General features: G+C 44.8%; 2 protein-coding genes across 7 annotated transcripts in view; both read left to right on the forward strand.

Annotated features, from left to right (window-relative positions):
* LOC137787595 (signal-induced proliferation-associated 1-like protein 1) overlaps positions 1–10,940 on the forward strand; it is a 32,249-nt gene extending 21,309 nt beyond the window's left edge. For 2 of the 4 annotated variants that reach the window (XM_068580212.1, XM_068580213.1), the window contains exons 8-21: positions 1,984–2,563; positions 3,586–3,860; positions 3,968–4,225; positions 4,329–4,472; positions 4,551–4,687; positions 4,804–4,886; positions 5,162–5,586; positions 6,315–6,503; positions 7,071–7,233; positions 7,364–7,565; positions 7,833–7,976; positions 8,163–8,280; positions 8,579–8,657; positions 9,026–10,175. In XM_068580212.1, coding sequence (XP_068436313.1) covers positions 1,984–2,563; positions 3,586–3,860; positions 3,968–4,225; positions 4,329–4,472; positions 4,551–4,687; positions 4,804–4,886; positions 5,162–5,586; positions 6,315–6,503; positions 7,071–7,233; positions 7,364–7,565; positions 7,833–7,976; positions 8,163–8,280; positions 8,579–8,657; positions 9,026–9,169 — 2,941 coding nt within the window. In that variant the 3' untranslated portion in view covers positions 9,170–10,175. Of the gene's footprint in view, positions 1–1,983; positions 2,564–3,585; positions 3,861–3,967; positions 4,226–4,328; positions 4,473–4,550; positions 4,688–4,803; positions 4,887–5,161; positions 5,587–6,314; positions 6,504–7,070; positions 7,234–7,363; positions 7,566–7,832; positions 7,977–8,162; positions 8,281–8,578; positions 8,658–9,025; positions 10,176–10,716 lie in introns of those variants that run through there. The other 2 variants (XM_068580214.1, XR_011077662.1) reach the window with 2 other exon arrangements.
* Positions 10,941–13,685: 2,745 nt separating this feature from the next.
* LOC137787549 (regulator of G-protein signaling 6-like) overlaps positions 13,686–15,092 on the forward strand; it is a 32,779-nt gene continuing 31,372 nt past the window's right edge. For all 3 annotated transcript variants that reach the window (XM_068580111.1, XM_068580112.1, XM_068580109.1), the window contains exon 1: positions 13,686–14,027. The gene's annotated coding sequence lies outside the window, so the exon portion shown is untranslated. The remainder of the gene's footprint in view (positions 14,028–15,092) is intronic.

Raw genomic sequence — 15,092 nt, forward strand, 5'->3', positions numbered from 1 at the left:
TTTTTTTCTGACCAGCGCTCCAGCCCATCAACCCGTGGACACCTTGATTCAGCCTTCTTTTTGCCTAAAGGGGTCATGCTTGAGTTTAAACTCTGGGAAAAGAGAGAGGCTACAATGCTGGTTCTCTTAGCTTGCTTTATGGAAGAAATGGAGAGGCCCGGGACACAGAATCAGTGAGGACAATCTATCTACCCCACCCAGAGAAACTCACACACTCTGAGCCTTTTGCTTCTTGTCCTATTCCTTGGACCAAGGCACCAAATGTTCAGACCTCACCCCTGACTGTTTGTCCACGGATTCTTTTCCCTGATGGTTTGCTGTACCGCACTGAGTGGAATATCTTGAGTGTTGGATTGTAGCTACAAAAGATAATCCAGTTATTATCGACCCAGGGATTCACTTTACATTGATTGCAACAACGATTCAGGACATTGGGCAGTAATACTCAGTGAGAACATGGTTGCTTTTGGGTGACACCTAGAGGTAAGGTACACCCTGCAGGTGTTTTTGTTGATGTTGGCAGATTGGGATATGTTGGTTTTGTTAAAACCATGCAGAGTAGTTGATGCATTGATTTTGACTTGATTGCAAGTCACACATTTGCATACACATACACACAAAATTCTTAAACACACACATACTAGCTTGGAACTTGATATTATGTGTTTGTATTTTTTCCATCATGTCCTCTGTCTCCATATCGAGTGAGCATGGGGTGTCTTTATTAATATAGATTAGGGAAGGATAGAGTATGTTATGATTTCTTGAGTCATGTAGTTATTAATAGCCTGTTACACTGCTGCTGAGGTTTGGATAATGCTCAGGTCATATTGAGCCAGACCAGAGCATTAGAGGAGTAAGTGGCCCAGAGCCAGCGGGGTGCTAATCTGCTGCTTTCAACCGCTGCCTCAAAGTCACACGGGGCCAGCAAGGCGGATTGCATAACTAGCCCTTTGTTTAGGGAACGTAGGCCGTTTGTGCTTGCTAGCTTTAGCCGCAGCCCTGCTTTTCGTCCCATGATGTAGCAGAGAGTGGCAGGGTGTCAGCACTGGGAGCCGGCCTGTCAACTGTGATTGGATGTATAGTATTTATACGCCGGGGGTAGTCAGGCATAGTCAGGATACGACTTGTTATCTGTTGAGTGGACTGGATGAGGATTTGTCCGGACTGTCCCATCAGCTTATCCAAGACCATGACTTGGTTTTCATGCACTAATGGTTTTAGTGTATATGCTACTCACTGTACTGTATCTTAACCCTTATAGCCTCCATTTATGCAGGCAAACTGTATATAATCATACTGCCAACAGATTTGATAATCCAAGCATGGCGTCCCAAATGGTAAATTTATCCCAATATGTTTGAAAGCACACTTTGCTAAATTTGTCCCACGCTGAGCAAACTGTCAACAAGAAGGACACAACAATACCTACAGCTGTTCACTAATTTATATTAATCCATCTCAAGGACATCCATTGTGTGCTAATAGATATGGAGCAGTAGAGGGTAACACGAGGAGAGCCTTACCCGTAGGAATTCTACCACCCTCTTTTATACCTTTTTATAAGTGAAACAGGTCAAAGACAACATTACCATAGAGAAAACTACGTAAAGATGTCTCCACTATGCTGATTTACAAGCCCATGCTATGTTCTTTGAAAAAGTTTTTTTCCCTATTTATTTGGCTAAGATTGAGTTATGTTGAATTTTAAGTGTTTGTATATTTTCCTGTTTTATGGGTAACATTTTGTTTCATGTGATTCATATTTTGTTATTTAATTCTATTTTGATGTATTTGTCTTCAGTTATACATACTTTAGACATATTGTGTCCCTTTGTAGTTCTGCAACCTTTTGTTTTGATTGTTTTAAGACCAAAATATACGTTTGAAGAACATTGCTGCAAATCAGGAATGGATTACAGTGTCTGTTTACATATTGTAGCAGTAATTTCCAACCTTTCTCCTCTTTTTCCCTGTTTGCAGTGTGGCGGTCACTCGTTCCCAGGACGTTCCCTCCTTTGGTCCTCCAATCCCTAAGGGCGTGACCTTTCCCAAGTCCACTGTCTTCAGGGACTTCCTGTTGGGCAAAGTCATCAACGCTGAGAACGCAGCCCACAAGTCTGATAAATTTGGTGCCATGGCAACACGTACACGGCAGGAGTATCTTCGAGACTTGGCAGAGCGTCATGTGACCAGTACTCCAGTAGAACCCACTGGGAAGTTCCCCTTCATCTCTTTGGCGCACAAGCGACGGGAGAAGGTGCGCCCGTACAGTGGGGCGGAGCTGCGGAGCCTGGGAGCCGTGACCTGGCAGGTTCATGCTGAAGACCAGGTCGCCGGTGCTGAACGCGAATGCCTGTTGGCCATTTCAAATGACTTCATCATCCTGTTGGATCAGGAGGCCAAAGCGGTCGTGTTTAACTGTGCCACGCGGGATGTGATTGGCTGGTCCACGGGGAGCCCCGCCTCCATGAAGATCTACTATGAGCGTGGTGAGAGTGTCTCGCTGCGCTCCATCAATAACAACACAGAAGACTTTGGAGAGGTTGTCAAGAGACTGGAGGTCAGTGGGGCACCACTACTGTCTACGACAGCACATCTCATTAGCCGCACCATCTTCTGTAGCGCTCAGAGGTGACACTGAGCCCAACACCCCATCTCTGATAGAGCAGTGCTTTTATCATTACATTTACATTTTAGCTAGTTATCTGTGACACTTCATGAATATAGAGAACAATGACTAAAACTGTAGAATAAACATACAGTCTAAACCAAGTAACCAATGTCAGGGAGGACAGAGGTCAGGGCCTTCAGGAGTAGTCCTGTAGCCAGTCCACAGGTATGTAGGCAAAATTACTTTGAGAAGTTTTTCAGTGCTATCAGTTACCTCCAGTCCTTGATGTGAGGGCTTGTTGTACCCTCTCTGCTTCCTTGACAACAGCGGTATAAAAAAATCAGAACAAGCTATTGTTGATGTTATTATAGCATCATAAGGGTGTAGCCTCAAATTATACAGTCACCAAAATGCCACAGCTGTTGTGTCGACTCTATTATTATAAGTCACGCAAAGTACAATACATAGTAATTAGGTGATTTGATATCATTACTGCGGGTTTTCAATGTGGTGTCGGTACGGCAGTGTTTTTTTCACGAGGCAATTGGATCGTTCTGCTGACTCTGCAGTTCCCGTTGACTGTAAACAAAGTACAGATGTACTGCTACCAGTACTGGCACATGCCTTGCCCCTAAAGCAGGATCTCTGCTATTTCTATGATTTGCTACTATTTTTACTATTCTCTATTCTGTATACTTACTAGTATTTATTCCTCAGCTGGACAGGGTGTCTAATGGTAGTCGGCTATGGGAGTGGACATACTAATTGTAATTCAAGTGCTCGGTATTCATAGAATGTGACTGAAATGTGTGCTTCAGCTGGGACGGTATTAAAGAGGATGTCAAATGCATCTTAAAAGATGTGGTTGGTTTGAAGAAGGTGTATTAGTTTATCTGTAAAAAGCACATCTTATACTCTTTCTTTGATGTGTCCCTCTACACCTTCACTCCCTCACTCTATCTGTTCTGTAGCTGTTGACCAAGGGCAGTCAGACCACAGAGATGACACTGCGCCGTAACGCCCTGGGCCAGCTGGGCTTTCATGTCAACTTTGAAGGCATTGTTGCCGAGGTGGAGCCCTATGGCTATGCTTGGCAGGCTGGGCTAAGGCAGGGCAGCCGATTGGTGGAGATTTGCAAAGTGTCTGTGGCCTCGCTGTCTCACGAGCAGATGATCGACCTGCTCAGAACCTCCGTTACTGTCAAGGTGGTCATCATCCCTCCACATGAGGACTCCACACCACGCAGGTAGAGTGGATCTATATGATCTATAGTGGCGAGAGAAAGTCTGCTTAATGCAGTGTGGCTTTTTGAGGCTGTCCCATTCTGACTGTGAACACTTCCTGTGCCAACAGAGGTTGCTCAGAAATCTACCACATGCCACTGGTAGATTACAAGAACCACAAGGAGGGCATGCCCTACGAGTTAAAGTTCCCTTTCCGCCCCACCACCAACAACAACAACACCAAGTGGCCACGCACCTCATCCAGCCCTCAAACACGCGCCGCTGGCACAGGGGGAACGCTCATCAAGGCCCCGCCTTCAGACTTCAGCAACTCTGCTGCTATTCCCCGAAGTGTGTCCAGTGACGGACGACCCATCAACCCCAAAAGGTCACAAAACAAATATAATGCCGTTAAGAAACACACCGAGCACAAAGCTGTCTGCTTGCAGTACACAGTTGGTCTTTAATAACATACTTATGCGCCGTCACAGATACTCCCCAGGGAATGACAACTACGCTCTCGCCTGCTCCATTGTGATGGGCCGCACCACGCACAACACAAACTCTCCTTCCAGCCTCCCCTACACAGACACCACGAGCTCCAACCAGTGGAGGCAGAAATCTATGCCTGATGGGTAAGTTCTTCTGCCCCCCATTATGGGTCACATGCTGTTGCACTACAACATACGTGACCTTCCTTATCTCCCCTGCAGGTTTAATAACAACAGCTGCCAGTCTCCTGTATCATCTTTGCGGCAGCTGGCAGGGGAGGGGGTCAATGGAATCAAAGCGTGCTCTAGCTCCGGTGTTGGATGGTCCCGAACTGGAGAGAGGGACAAAACCAGTGCAGGTAGGAAGAACTCTAAACTGTGGTCTCTGTATTATCTATATAATTAAATATATTACTTTTACTGTGCTACCACTTGTCTAGAGGACTTATTACCCATAAGTGTTTTCCTTTCACAGACACCGTGGTTTCCAAAGGGGTGATTCCTAGACTTCAGTCATCAGAGCAGGGCGGTCACCTGTCTCCGAACAAAATCACTAAGGTGAGCTATAATCAATAAGCACAATACTGTAAACAAATGTCTTGCTCTGATGTAACGGCAAGTTACGAGTTGATCGAGGAGGCACTGTGGTAACAAAAAAGCTGCTGTTTAATCACAGGTAATGGTGATGTGCTTTTAAATTCAAGGTGCATGTGTTCAATCATTAAATAATGACACTGGAGTGTGGAGACACTGGAATATCTTAAAAGTGAATATATGAAATAAGTGCTGTGAGAACCGTGAAAATACTGATTCAATTTCTCATTCCTGAACAGCCGGACGCTCCATATTCATCCAGCCAGTCTAGCAGCAACACACTCTCGAGCAACGCTTCCAGCTCCGCCCACAGCGACGAGAAGTGGTATGAAGTCGGCTCACGTTCAGGAGTGCGAAGCGATCTCGAGCTCAACGGCTATCTTCAGGGCACCTCCACTGACAGCGGCATCGATGCCACCTCCTTCACTGCCACACAAAGCAGCACAGCTTCCTCCACTGGTGCCTTCAGGGCCAAAGACAAAATCCAAAGGCAGGATGACACAGCAGGCAGCCAGAGGGCCACGGACTCTTCTCCTCCAATCCCAGACTCTCTCGTCCTCGTCGCCATCGGGGGCAGTGAGATCCCAGCGACGAGTCCATCAGCCTTTCCACTAGTACCTGATAGTGGCTCTTACAGCCAGAGTGAAGTCGCCTCCCACTCCAGGTGTGTGTTGCTGTTCTGTCTGAGTCAGCTGTAGGCAGCTGAGGAATTTGTGGACCTGCGTTGATGATTTATTAAACCGAATGAATCATTGTGGTCCATATATATCCTGTACCCTCCCAGATGCAAAAATCCAAAGCTCTGCGGTTTGGTGTGTGTGTGTGTTTGCATTTAAATATATCTCTCTCCTGGTATCTGTGATGGAAAGGAAGTGCTTGAAGTTGCTAGAAAGGCAGACTGTGAGCTCAGCACTGTTCCCCCTCTTCTAAATTCCACTTCCTTTTGAATCAACTAAAGCTTTCCTCCGTCTCCTCTTCACTCAGCCAGAAATAACTCAGCTCCACCAGACCTGTACATTGGCAGCGTTGTTTTATAGTATGTGCACGCACAGGCGCGCCAGCACACAGGCACCAAAAATGTTATTTGAAGTTGCTGGAAATGAAGCACAAGGACACCGTGTGCTATTTTTAATTTGATTTTTTTTAAATCCAAAGTTATTAGTTGATTATATCTGCAGAGATGGCATAATATGCAGTGCTGGATTATGTTCAACTAAAATATTATGACAGTTTAAACTAGAAGGAGAGTGTCTATCTGGGGGGAATTCATTTTTAGCCAAATTAAAAATATTGGTGCTTTATCAATGCTAATTGAAGCAAGGCAAAATAAAATTAAGTTAAAAACAAACATAAACATTCTAATAGTTTGTCTCCTCCTCCTTTTTCCTCCAGCACACTCAGTTCTGGCCACTCGGGGAGCCCCATGGACCAGGGGCAAGACGAGGCGGCTGCTGCCACCTCGCCGACATCCCCAGGCAGCAAGAGTTTCTACCCTCGCCAAGGAGCGACCTCAAAGTACCTGATTGGATGGAGGAAACCCGGTGGGACGGTCAACTCTGTCGACTTTGGCAGCACTCGCAAGTAAGATCGGAACTGTGTCCCCTGTAATGCTGCATGTTGAGAAAATGATCATTCAGTAGAAATGCGCCCAGCTGTCGTGTGTTGTTTGGAAGACTGGGGAAAAGAGTTTGTCTCGCATAACACCTTTTTAGTTTGTCCAACAGTGCCACCATGTGGTGTAGCTGGGTTTTTATTTGAAGCAAATCATTTGATTCTGAGGGAATGGTGACTAAACATAATTGCTCTTCATCATTCATGCAGCATATGTCTCATTGTTTGACCCGAGCGATTGGCTCATGTGTGGTTGATTTTTCTCACTGTACAGCTGCTCATCAAACATAACATATTCAGAGTGAAGCAACTAAGTGGTTAGGTGTCTTTTCCAGGACATTTTAACATCACAGAAAATAGTTGAGCAGCTCATTCACAGATTCCCATCCAATCTCAGAATTTGAACTGCTGACCTTTTAATCACAGGCATGTTTTCTTATGTTCTTGCCACCTTTTGCTTACTGATCTGCTTTTCAATGTGTGCTATTTGGATTTTTAAAGATATACCTCTGAGTTGAATCTTGCTTCTGTCTGCAGACGGCACCAGAGTGATGGTCTGCTGGGTGGTCAGCCACAGCTCCGGGCCAATCTCCGGGGCTCGCAGTCGCCCCAGCGGCACACTGCCAAGTCCAGCCTGGAAGAAGACTTGAAGAAGCTCATCACACTTGACAGCCCTCCACCTACTACAAGTGAAGAAAAGGTATTGAGAGAGGCTGTGGGCAAGTTTTCCAGTCTGATGCTAGCATTGTAGTACAGCGATTGCTGACCAATTAATAATGAGCATTTGCATTTCATTGTTTCACCTCTCCCGTTTCCGCTCTTTTCTGAAGCCGTTGTTTCCAGGTCCGCCGCCTACCCGCCGCTCCCTCCACAGAACCTTGTCAGATGAGAGTATTTACAGCGGGCAAAGGGAGCCGTCCTCTAGTGGACAGCGCGACACGCCTACTGACCTTCTGTTCAGCTGCTCCACCATGCCCCGCTCACCCACCGCTCGCCATGGACCCAGCCGGCGAGCGTCACACAAATCCCTGGGTGAATGTTCAGTCTGTAGCTGATCATAGAGGAGGTGGCTATGTGACGCATATTTTCCCGTGACCCGTCGTTTTTAGTTTGAAAAGTATGTAATGAAGTAGAATAATATGCTTTTGAATTCATAGTAAATGAGGTTTGTAAACTTAATCTCAAAAAGACCTAAAATAGACACCTCCAAAGACTTGCAATATCACCGCCAGCTGTTGGCTGCACAATTTCTCAATTTTTCTGTCCACTATGTTTTACGTTGCTGTTTCTTTTTCCCAGGAGACCTGTCGGCCCCAGAGAGCTTGGAGCTGGAGAGGAAGAGGCAGCAGCTGCAGGACGCTGTCCTCATGCCACTGCCTGACACTGGGGCAGATGGCCCGCTGGACTGGGCCCACCTGGTAGACGCCGCCAAGGCCTTCGAGGGTAGGCACACATGTTTTCATTTCCTCCTTGAAATCACTAGAAGTGAAGGTTAATGACTGATAATACTTTTTCAGTGGTAGGTGTGGCCAACTGCAATATTTATCCTCACCAAAAGAGGGCACTGTTGGTCTGTATTTGTTCTTTCTCCAAGTTTAATCATACCTCTTCGAACTGTTTTTCATTCAGAGCAGAGGCTGGTCTTCCTTGCAGCCCAAGAGGAGAGCTCCATAGCTGAGAGTGAAGCAGCCACCAGTCCCCAGCAGGCTGAGCCTCAGGCAGCCCCGCTGAGACAGCTATCGCCTGGGTAAGAGGCCTCGGCTTCAAGGCCCGGGACCAATGTATGCTTTAATCCACTGGTTTCCAGCATTGTTCCATGGAAGTCCCTGTAGGTTTCACTCCGGTGAAACAGCAGCTAATATTACACATTAGTCCTTCTGGTTCACTGCATTTTAAACTGTAAAATCAGCAACTATAGTCTACAAAGTAAACCTCCACAGGACTCAAAAAGGGCAACTTTTGATTGCGGCGCAGCTCTAAGCACTGTTTCACCCTGATGTTTCAGTGTTCGTTCCCGCTAATGTCCTGGTTGTCCTTTTTCACAGAGAGACTCCGGCCTGCCTGATGGGGAAGGTCAACCAGCTAGAGTCGATGGTGAAAGTGCTACAGGAGGATTTGAAGAAAGTGAGTCATCTTTCATTAAGCCTTTTACCGACTAGATGTGATATATCAGATTTAACTGTTTTATTGTCAAAAACCTCGCTTCTACTCACAATAAGTAGATATGAAGCAGCTGTTTAGCTAAAGGCATCTCTTGTGAAAAACAAAATGAAAGACATTGCATTTTCATAGCTTTTTTTTTTTCATTTCTTATAATGTTTTTCTGCAGACATTGTTTTTGTAAAAAGCCAGTCTAGAACTGGGAAGCTTTCAATTACTGGAATAATCTTCTTGACAATTTTATACTCAAGCACAGGAGAACCTGTGAGTCAGTTGTTGAACCGAGTCAAACCTGAGATCACACTGCTCACACACATCTTTGTTACCACCAGGAGAAGGATGCCAAGGTGTCCCTGCAGGCTCAGATCCAGAACCTGCGAGAGGACAACCAGCGTCTCCTGGAGGAGTCCTACAGCGCCTCAGCCAAGCTCAAGAAGTTCACAGAGTGGGTCTTTAACACCATCGACATGAACTGATGCACATAGCCGCATTAGGACATTTGACCACTACTCAAGCTGATCTGAAACTTGGTTGTTCATTGCTGCACACAAACACACACACACATCACAGAATTACTTATACAAACTCTCAAAATGAACGTTTACTCTCGGGCTTTTACAAACCAGTGCCAACATGGACTTCCACCATCCATCTTCAGCCTTTTGGATCTGCAGTAGGATCACCATGAAAGACTTTGGGGAAAGAACAGGGGAATAGCGTTAAAAGAGAAGTGGTGCAACTGTGCGCCCGTTTCGATCAGCATGCACTCCCCTCCTTAGAATTTGACAATTATGATGTTTTGTGTCCGCTCTAATGGATTATTGGTGCCCTTGCATGTCAGAGACAGCGAGATGTCGAAACTTACCGACAGGGATTTAAAGTCCCTGTGTCTATGTATCTCCCCAGCTAACCTAACTCCAACAGATTTTCCAATTAAAAAGCCCCAACACAATTTCAAATGTGTTTCACTAATGCAAGAGCTGGTGAAAATAGGCTCTAATAGAGCTTTACTCTTTCTAAGAATTAGGTGACAGTGTGTAAATTATCAATTTTCACTGATTATTTTGTATTACTAGCCAAAAAAAAGAAGCTAAATGAGACGATGGGAGATGTGCTTTCTCGGAAGCAGCATAGGTATGAGAAACAGACCGACCCTCTGCATAGCACATACCTGTAAACACTGTCGGGTCAAGTCTGTCATGCCTATTACTGTGATATGAAGTGTATCAAATGTCTAACTTCTGGAGGGTTAAAAGCAAGTAAAACTTAAAAAAGGACTACTGGTCACAAGCTGATGAAAATAATATGTATTTTAAAATCACAGAACAAAATGTTCAGTTCAGTGTCACCTATTCAGATTATTGTAAATAATATGTTAACATTTATTTTCTCACCTCTGCCCTTGATATGATATGTAAAGAGTATTTATGACAAAGATGAAAATTAAAAGTTGTGTGCAGTCAGAGACCTGCATGTACTTATAATGGCTATATATATATATATATATATATATATATATATATATATATATATATATATATATATATATATATATATATATATTTACATACTTTAACTCCAAACTGAGTTTTAAACTGAAAAAACTGCTATTTTTAGCCAAAATACTAATTCTTATGTCCTTCCAGTTTATGCGGTGGATTGATTGACATCGCCACCTAGTGCTGACAACATGTCCTGCATCCATAGCATGCTTCAATGCCTCAATCTGATCCTTATTCTCAAGATTAAATCGGTACTAATATAACATGATTACACAGTAAGATAATGTGTAAATCCTGAATAGCTGCAGAGTTCTCAGTAGTGTGTAAATCTGCTTGTAAACCAGACCTGAATTTGGTCTGTAGATGACCACAGAAAGTCCTTATTTAAGCCTCATAACTGTTCCTTTTGTACTCGGTTACTGTGCAACTGTATATAAGAAGAGTTTGATTTTCATCGAAATTTGCACCTTCATTCTTATTTTTTAAGATTAATTTTTATGTTTTTCTGCTTTATTGGCTAGGATATAGTGGAGAAAGAAAGGCGCTATATGAGAGATAAACACGGGAGACCTAAAACAGGACAGACCATGAGCCGGACTCGAGACGAATGAGTCCCAGGCCCCTAGCACAGCAGATCGCCCCTGCCACCTTCATTATGAACATGTGTGACAGCATGTGATCCTTTCCATTGAGCTGTGATGTGTAAAAATGTTTATATCTATTAAAGATATTTTGTTGAAATACACTTAAGAGTGGTCTTTTTTGGCATGGCAGACATATACAATGAATATTCCTTTCAAGACCGATTATTTTATTTTTTTTTAAAAACACCAAAGACAAAAACAGGAAGTCATTTCCCAGCTCGGGCCATCTGCGTTGACTTGGAGAGTAAATGGATATCCATCAGTGGCTGGCGGGAGGTGACTGCTTTGCTGTATAGTGATTAACACAGAGCTGCTGTTTTTCCACTTAGGCATGTTTATGATCACACAAGGTAGTCTCCCTGAGCCTCGATCACACTGATTGATGGATGAGGATGACCTCTGAGACTCCCAAGCTGAAGACATAAACAATAATGGTTCCAAGAAATGGCGGGAGTGTGATGACTTGCAGAGTTGTAGCTATACTGCTGAAAAGCTATTTTTAGATATGGAGCCCATTTGGCTTGCATATTTTTTTATGTAGGTCCGCCTTTAAAATAATAAACACACGACCATATGCAGGCTACATTTATTAGAGGTGTTGGTAGCTAGAACGTCCATAAAGGGATCCATTTCTGGTTGACTCCGATGGAGGAGAAGAAGGGGCTCGCATCTATTCCTAGTTCTGTGCATTTGTCAAGGTTTAAGCTGGAATGTGAGTTCCACGCGTCAGGTTTTCAGTCCCCTCCTCTTCTTCTCCCACTGATTCCTTGATGAGCTGCAGTGGGGGAAGAGTAACGCGTCTGCAGACGAGCTGGCAGCTCTGCTACTTTGAGCTCCGAGGTTACCTCGGCATGCGAGCGTGCTCACCGTGACAGCGCTAACACGATCATGTTTAGTATTTACTCCACGCTATTTAGCTCATAGACTGCAGGTTTAGCCCGTGATGACAATTTCTGCTTGTTTGCACTAAGCACAAAGTTGTGCTGAGGTACTTGGGCACGAACTAAAGTTTTCCATTTCAGCTCGATACATGGTGAATTATGAAGTATCCTCTACGGGCCGGGAGGATCTGTTGCAAATGAGGTATTTCAGCTGACTGACCCATTTCTGTCCCTGGAGTCAGGCTTCTAGCGTGGCTAATAAGAGGGAATAATACAACTTTGACAGATAGCAACTGGATTTTGATCATTTAGACTCATATTTACTTTGATGATCATCTCATTGGAAACGTGTCTCTGACCAAAAGTCATTACAAACACAAGAGCATGTGATCCTCGTCGTTAGACAGACTTGAAAAGTTGTAAACTCATCCTTTTAATATATTCCCTTAATAATGAATATCTCCATCTGTCATGTGTGTGAGAAGTGCTTCTCCCCAGCAGTGGTGTGGCTGTGAACAGGCTGCTCAATAATTTAGCATTAATGCAGATTATAGCAGGGCTACCCCCCCCCCCCCCCACCTCCTCTCCCTTATAACAGATTACAGAAGGCCCTGTCTGACTGTCTGTCTGTCACATTGTTAATGATGGTATTCCTTAATGCCGGAGCAGCTCACAGGGCGGTAAGATATGCAGGTCAGTGCCGTGAGGGTCATGTGTGTGGCTTGTTGTAATCGGGGGATGGGTGGTTATGTCATATTGCTAAAAGGTACATGAGGTATGGCCTCTGTGTAGTTGTGATAGCTCTTACAGTGTGGGGGATGGTGGGAGCTAATATACCGTACCTGCTGAAGAGTATAAAGGCATGTGTGTGGCTTGTTGGACCGTGGGCCGACGAATGGTTTCACGTTCTAATAGGCACGCCACTCCGTTTCCCTTGGTTACCACGTTTACTGAGAACAGCAGTTTTGAGTTTTCTTCATCTGCTTTGGCCTGAAGGAAATTGGGCTTTTCTTTTCCGTGCGTGAGGAATATTTGAAGCTCTTCAAATATCTTCAAACGCAATAAAGAGGGAGGCTTTTTAGAGCTGGGACCTTTTGCTCGGATACGAAAGAGAGAGAAACACACGGTGGAGGAAAGCGAGCGAGAGAGTTATCTGATAACTGGTGAACTGGTTCTGTCAACACAAACATCTGTATGTGTGTGTTCACGCTGCATGCATGCTTTCACAAATTGGCCATGCCATGTATTTCTTGAGTATCCTCCTCGGGGGCTTTCGGGATCTCATTTATTGTAGGAGAAAAAGGTTCATTCGTTTGAGTTTGCCATTTAAGCTCGACTGATTCCAGAGTTTTCCATAAAGGGATGGAAGGAGGAGAACACGGGCATGCAGAGGGGACAAGCTGGAGACGGAAATAGCGGGTATGCTTCCCATCCTCAAGCACAAAAAATGGAATTTATAGTAATGTGAAGAGATGGATATGCTTTGAATGGAAAATTGAAAAGCGTTATGTCTGAGGTTGCTTGCTCAAAGACTCTGTAATGTATATTTATAGCCCGCATCGGTGTCTGTGCTCAGAAACAGTAACTTGTTTTTATATTAGCATTTCAATATCCTCCTAATGAAATGTTTCTCATTTTCAGCATCAGTGGGCGCTGCTGCAGTGTGCATCCCTCTGTCCTCCTTTCCTCTATGCTGTGTATCCAGTGTACACACACACACACACACACACACACACACACACACAAACTCTCTCTCTCTCTCTCTTGCTGTGCCTCCCTCTATTTTCCTCTTTATATTCTCTCTAATTCCTTCAACCCTCCCCTTTTCCAACTTGATCTGCTCTCTATTGCACAGCATCTCTCCCCCCACCCCTCTCTCTCTCTCTCTATCTCTCTCTCCCTCTCTCTTAAACACACACTCCTGCGCTCTCGCTCCAGCTCAAGCATATGCAGACAGAGGGAGAGGGGATGATCGAGATGCACACATGTGAGGAGCTCCTGAACTGCCGGGGCAAGGCAGGACTTGTAAAGAAAGAAGAAGAAGAAAAAGAAGAAGAGGAAGAGGAATAGAGGAATACTGCAGTGACCAGCCAGCTTCTCTCTCTCTCTCTCTCTCTCTCTCTCTCTCTCTCTCTCTCTCTCTCTCTCTCTCTCTCTCTCTCGCTGCTTCACTGCTTTCATCCCCCTGTCTTCTTCATCCCCATCTCTCCCCCTTTGCCAATTATACCATGAACCTGCCTGCTGCTTGTTGCTAAGGGGGAGCCATCCGGGGGAGCAGAGTGGACGAGGCATTATTTTGTTTCTAAGGTAATGAATGCTTCAGTAATGGCAGCTGTCAAGTGTCACAGAGGGACGTTGCATTGCCCTAGGCTGTTCGGCTGCTGAGATTGAACATTTTTGGGACCCACAATATGGTTCTTAGCGTAACTGGAGCACAATTTGCTTTCATGTGTGAACTCTTTGGCAGTTTATTCAGTTGACTAGGAGTATATTGGCTTGTTATTGAAGCCGTTGCAGGGTGGAGGTTCTTCGCTTTGAATATGTGTGCAGTGCCCTTTTATGTTTGTCTCCTCATAAATTGGTGTTTGCTTGGATTTGAGGTTGTGCATGTGCAGAGGCAAACACATGCACTGTACCAAAGGGCATGTTGGTGCTCTCTGGCTGTCTGGCTAGCAACTCTCAGTATTTCGTCCATTTCACTATAACACAAGCTTTCAATGAACATCTTGGAATGGACCACTCTGTGGAGTTTAAATTTGCATGCTTGAGCAACTCAATTGGGAGGAAGTTGGTTTCTCGAATTTCCGCTTCCTGTCCACCAGGGACCTCTTGGCTCGCTATATTGTTTCCTTTAAGCAGGTGCTACGCGATCCATACAGCCTGCTATTCTATACGGCCCTTGAGGCGGACACAAAGATTAGCTGTCTAATGTGCTCAGACTCTAAAAAGAGCACGGACGTGTTAACCAATGGGGAGTGCTGCTGCACTCCGCACTTCTGGTGGCAATAACAAACACTAAGGCGAGAGCGGATGATTACTTATTCACTCATGCGCATCACCGTGCTCTGTGGTTTAATATATTAAAGTGTTCAACTATGGTGGCAAAGCCACCTTACAGTACACGTCAAGCTGGTGGTCCGGGGAATTTTAGCAATTTCAGTGTCCCCCTCTCTCCACCATTATGTGTAGTTGTTCAGACTTGTCACATCGCACGGCTACAATTACATAATTCAACTACTCCCAATCCCTTTGCTGGTGGCCGGCCCTTAGAAAGACGCAGTGTTACTAATTCAGTTAATGTATGAAGGTTTCATACTGTGCCTGCTCATGTGTCTGTCATGAAGTACTATCTGTGTCCTCGGTGCTTTCTCC

Source organism: Clinocottus analis, unplaced genomic scaffold (genome assembly GCF_023055335.1).
Source record: "Clinocottus analis isolate CAN_PGR_092001 unplaced genomic scaffold, fCliAna1.0.p SCAF_17, whole genome shotgun sequence".
In the NCBI taxonomy this organism is placed as follows: domain Eukaryota; kingdom Metazoa; phylum Chordata; class Actinopteri; order Perciformes; family Cottidae; genus Clinocottus; species Clinocottus analis.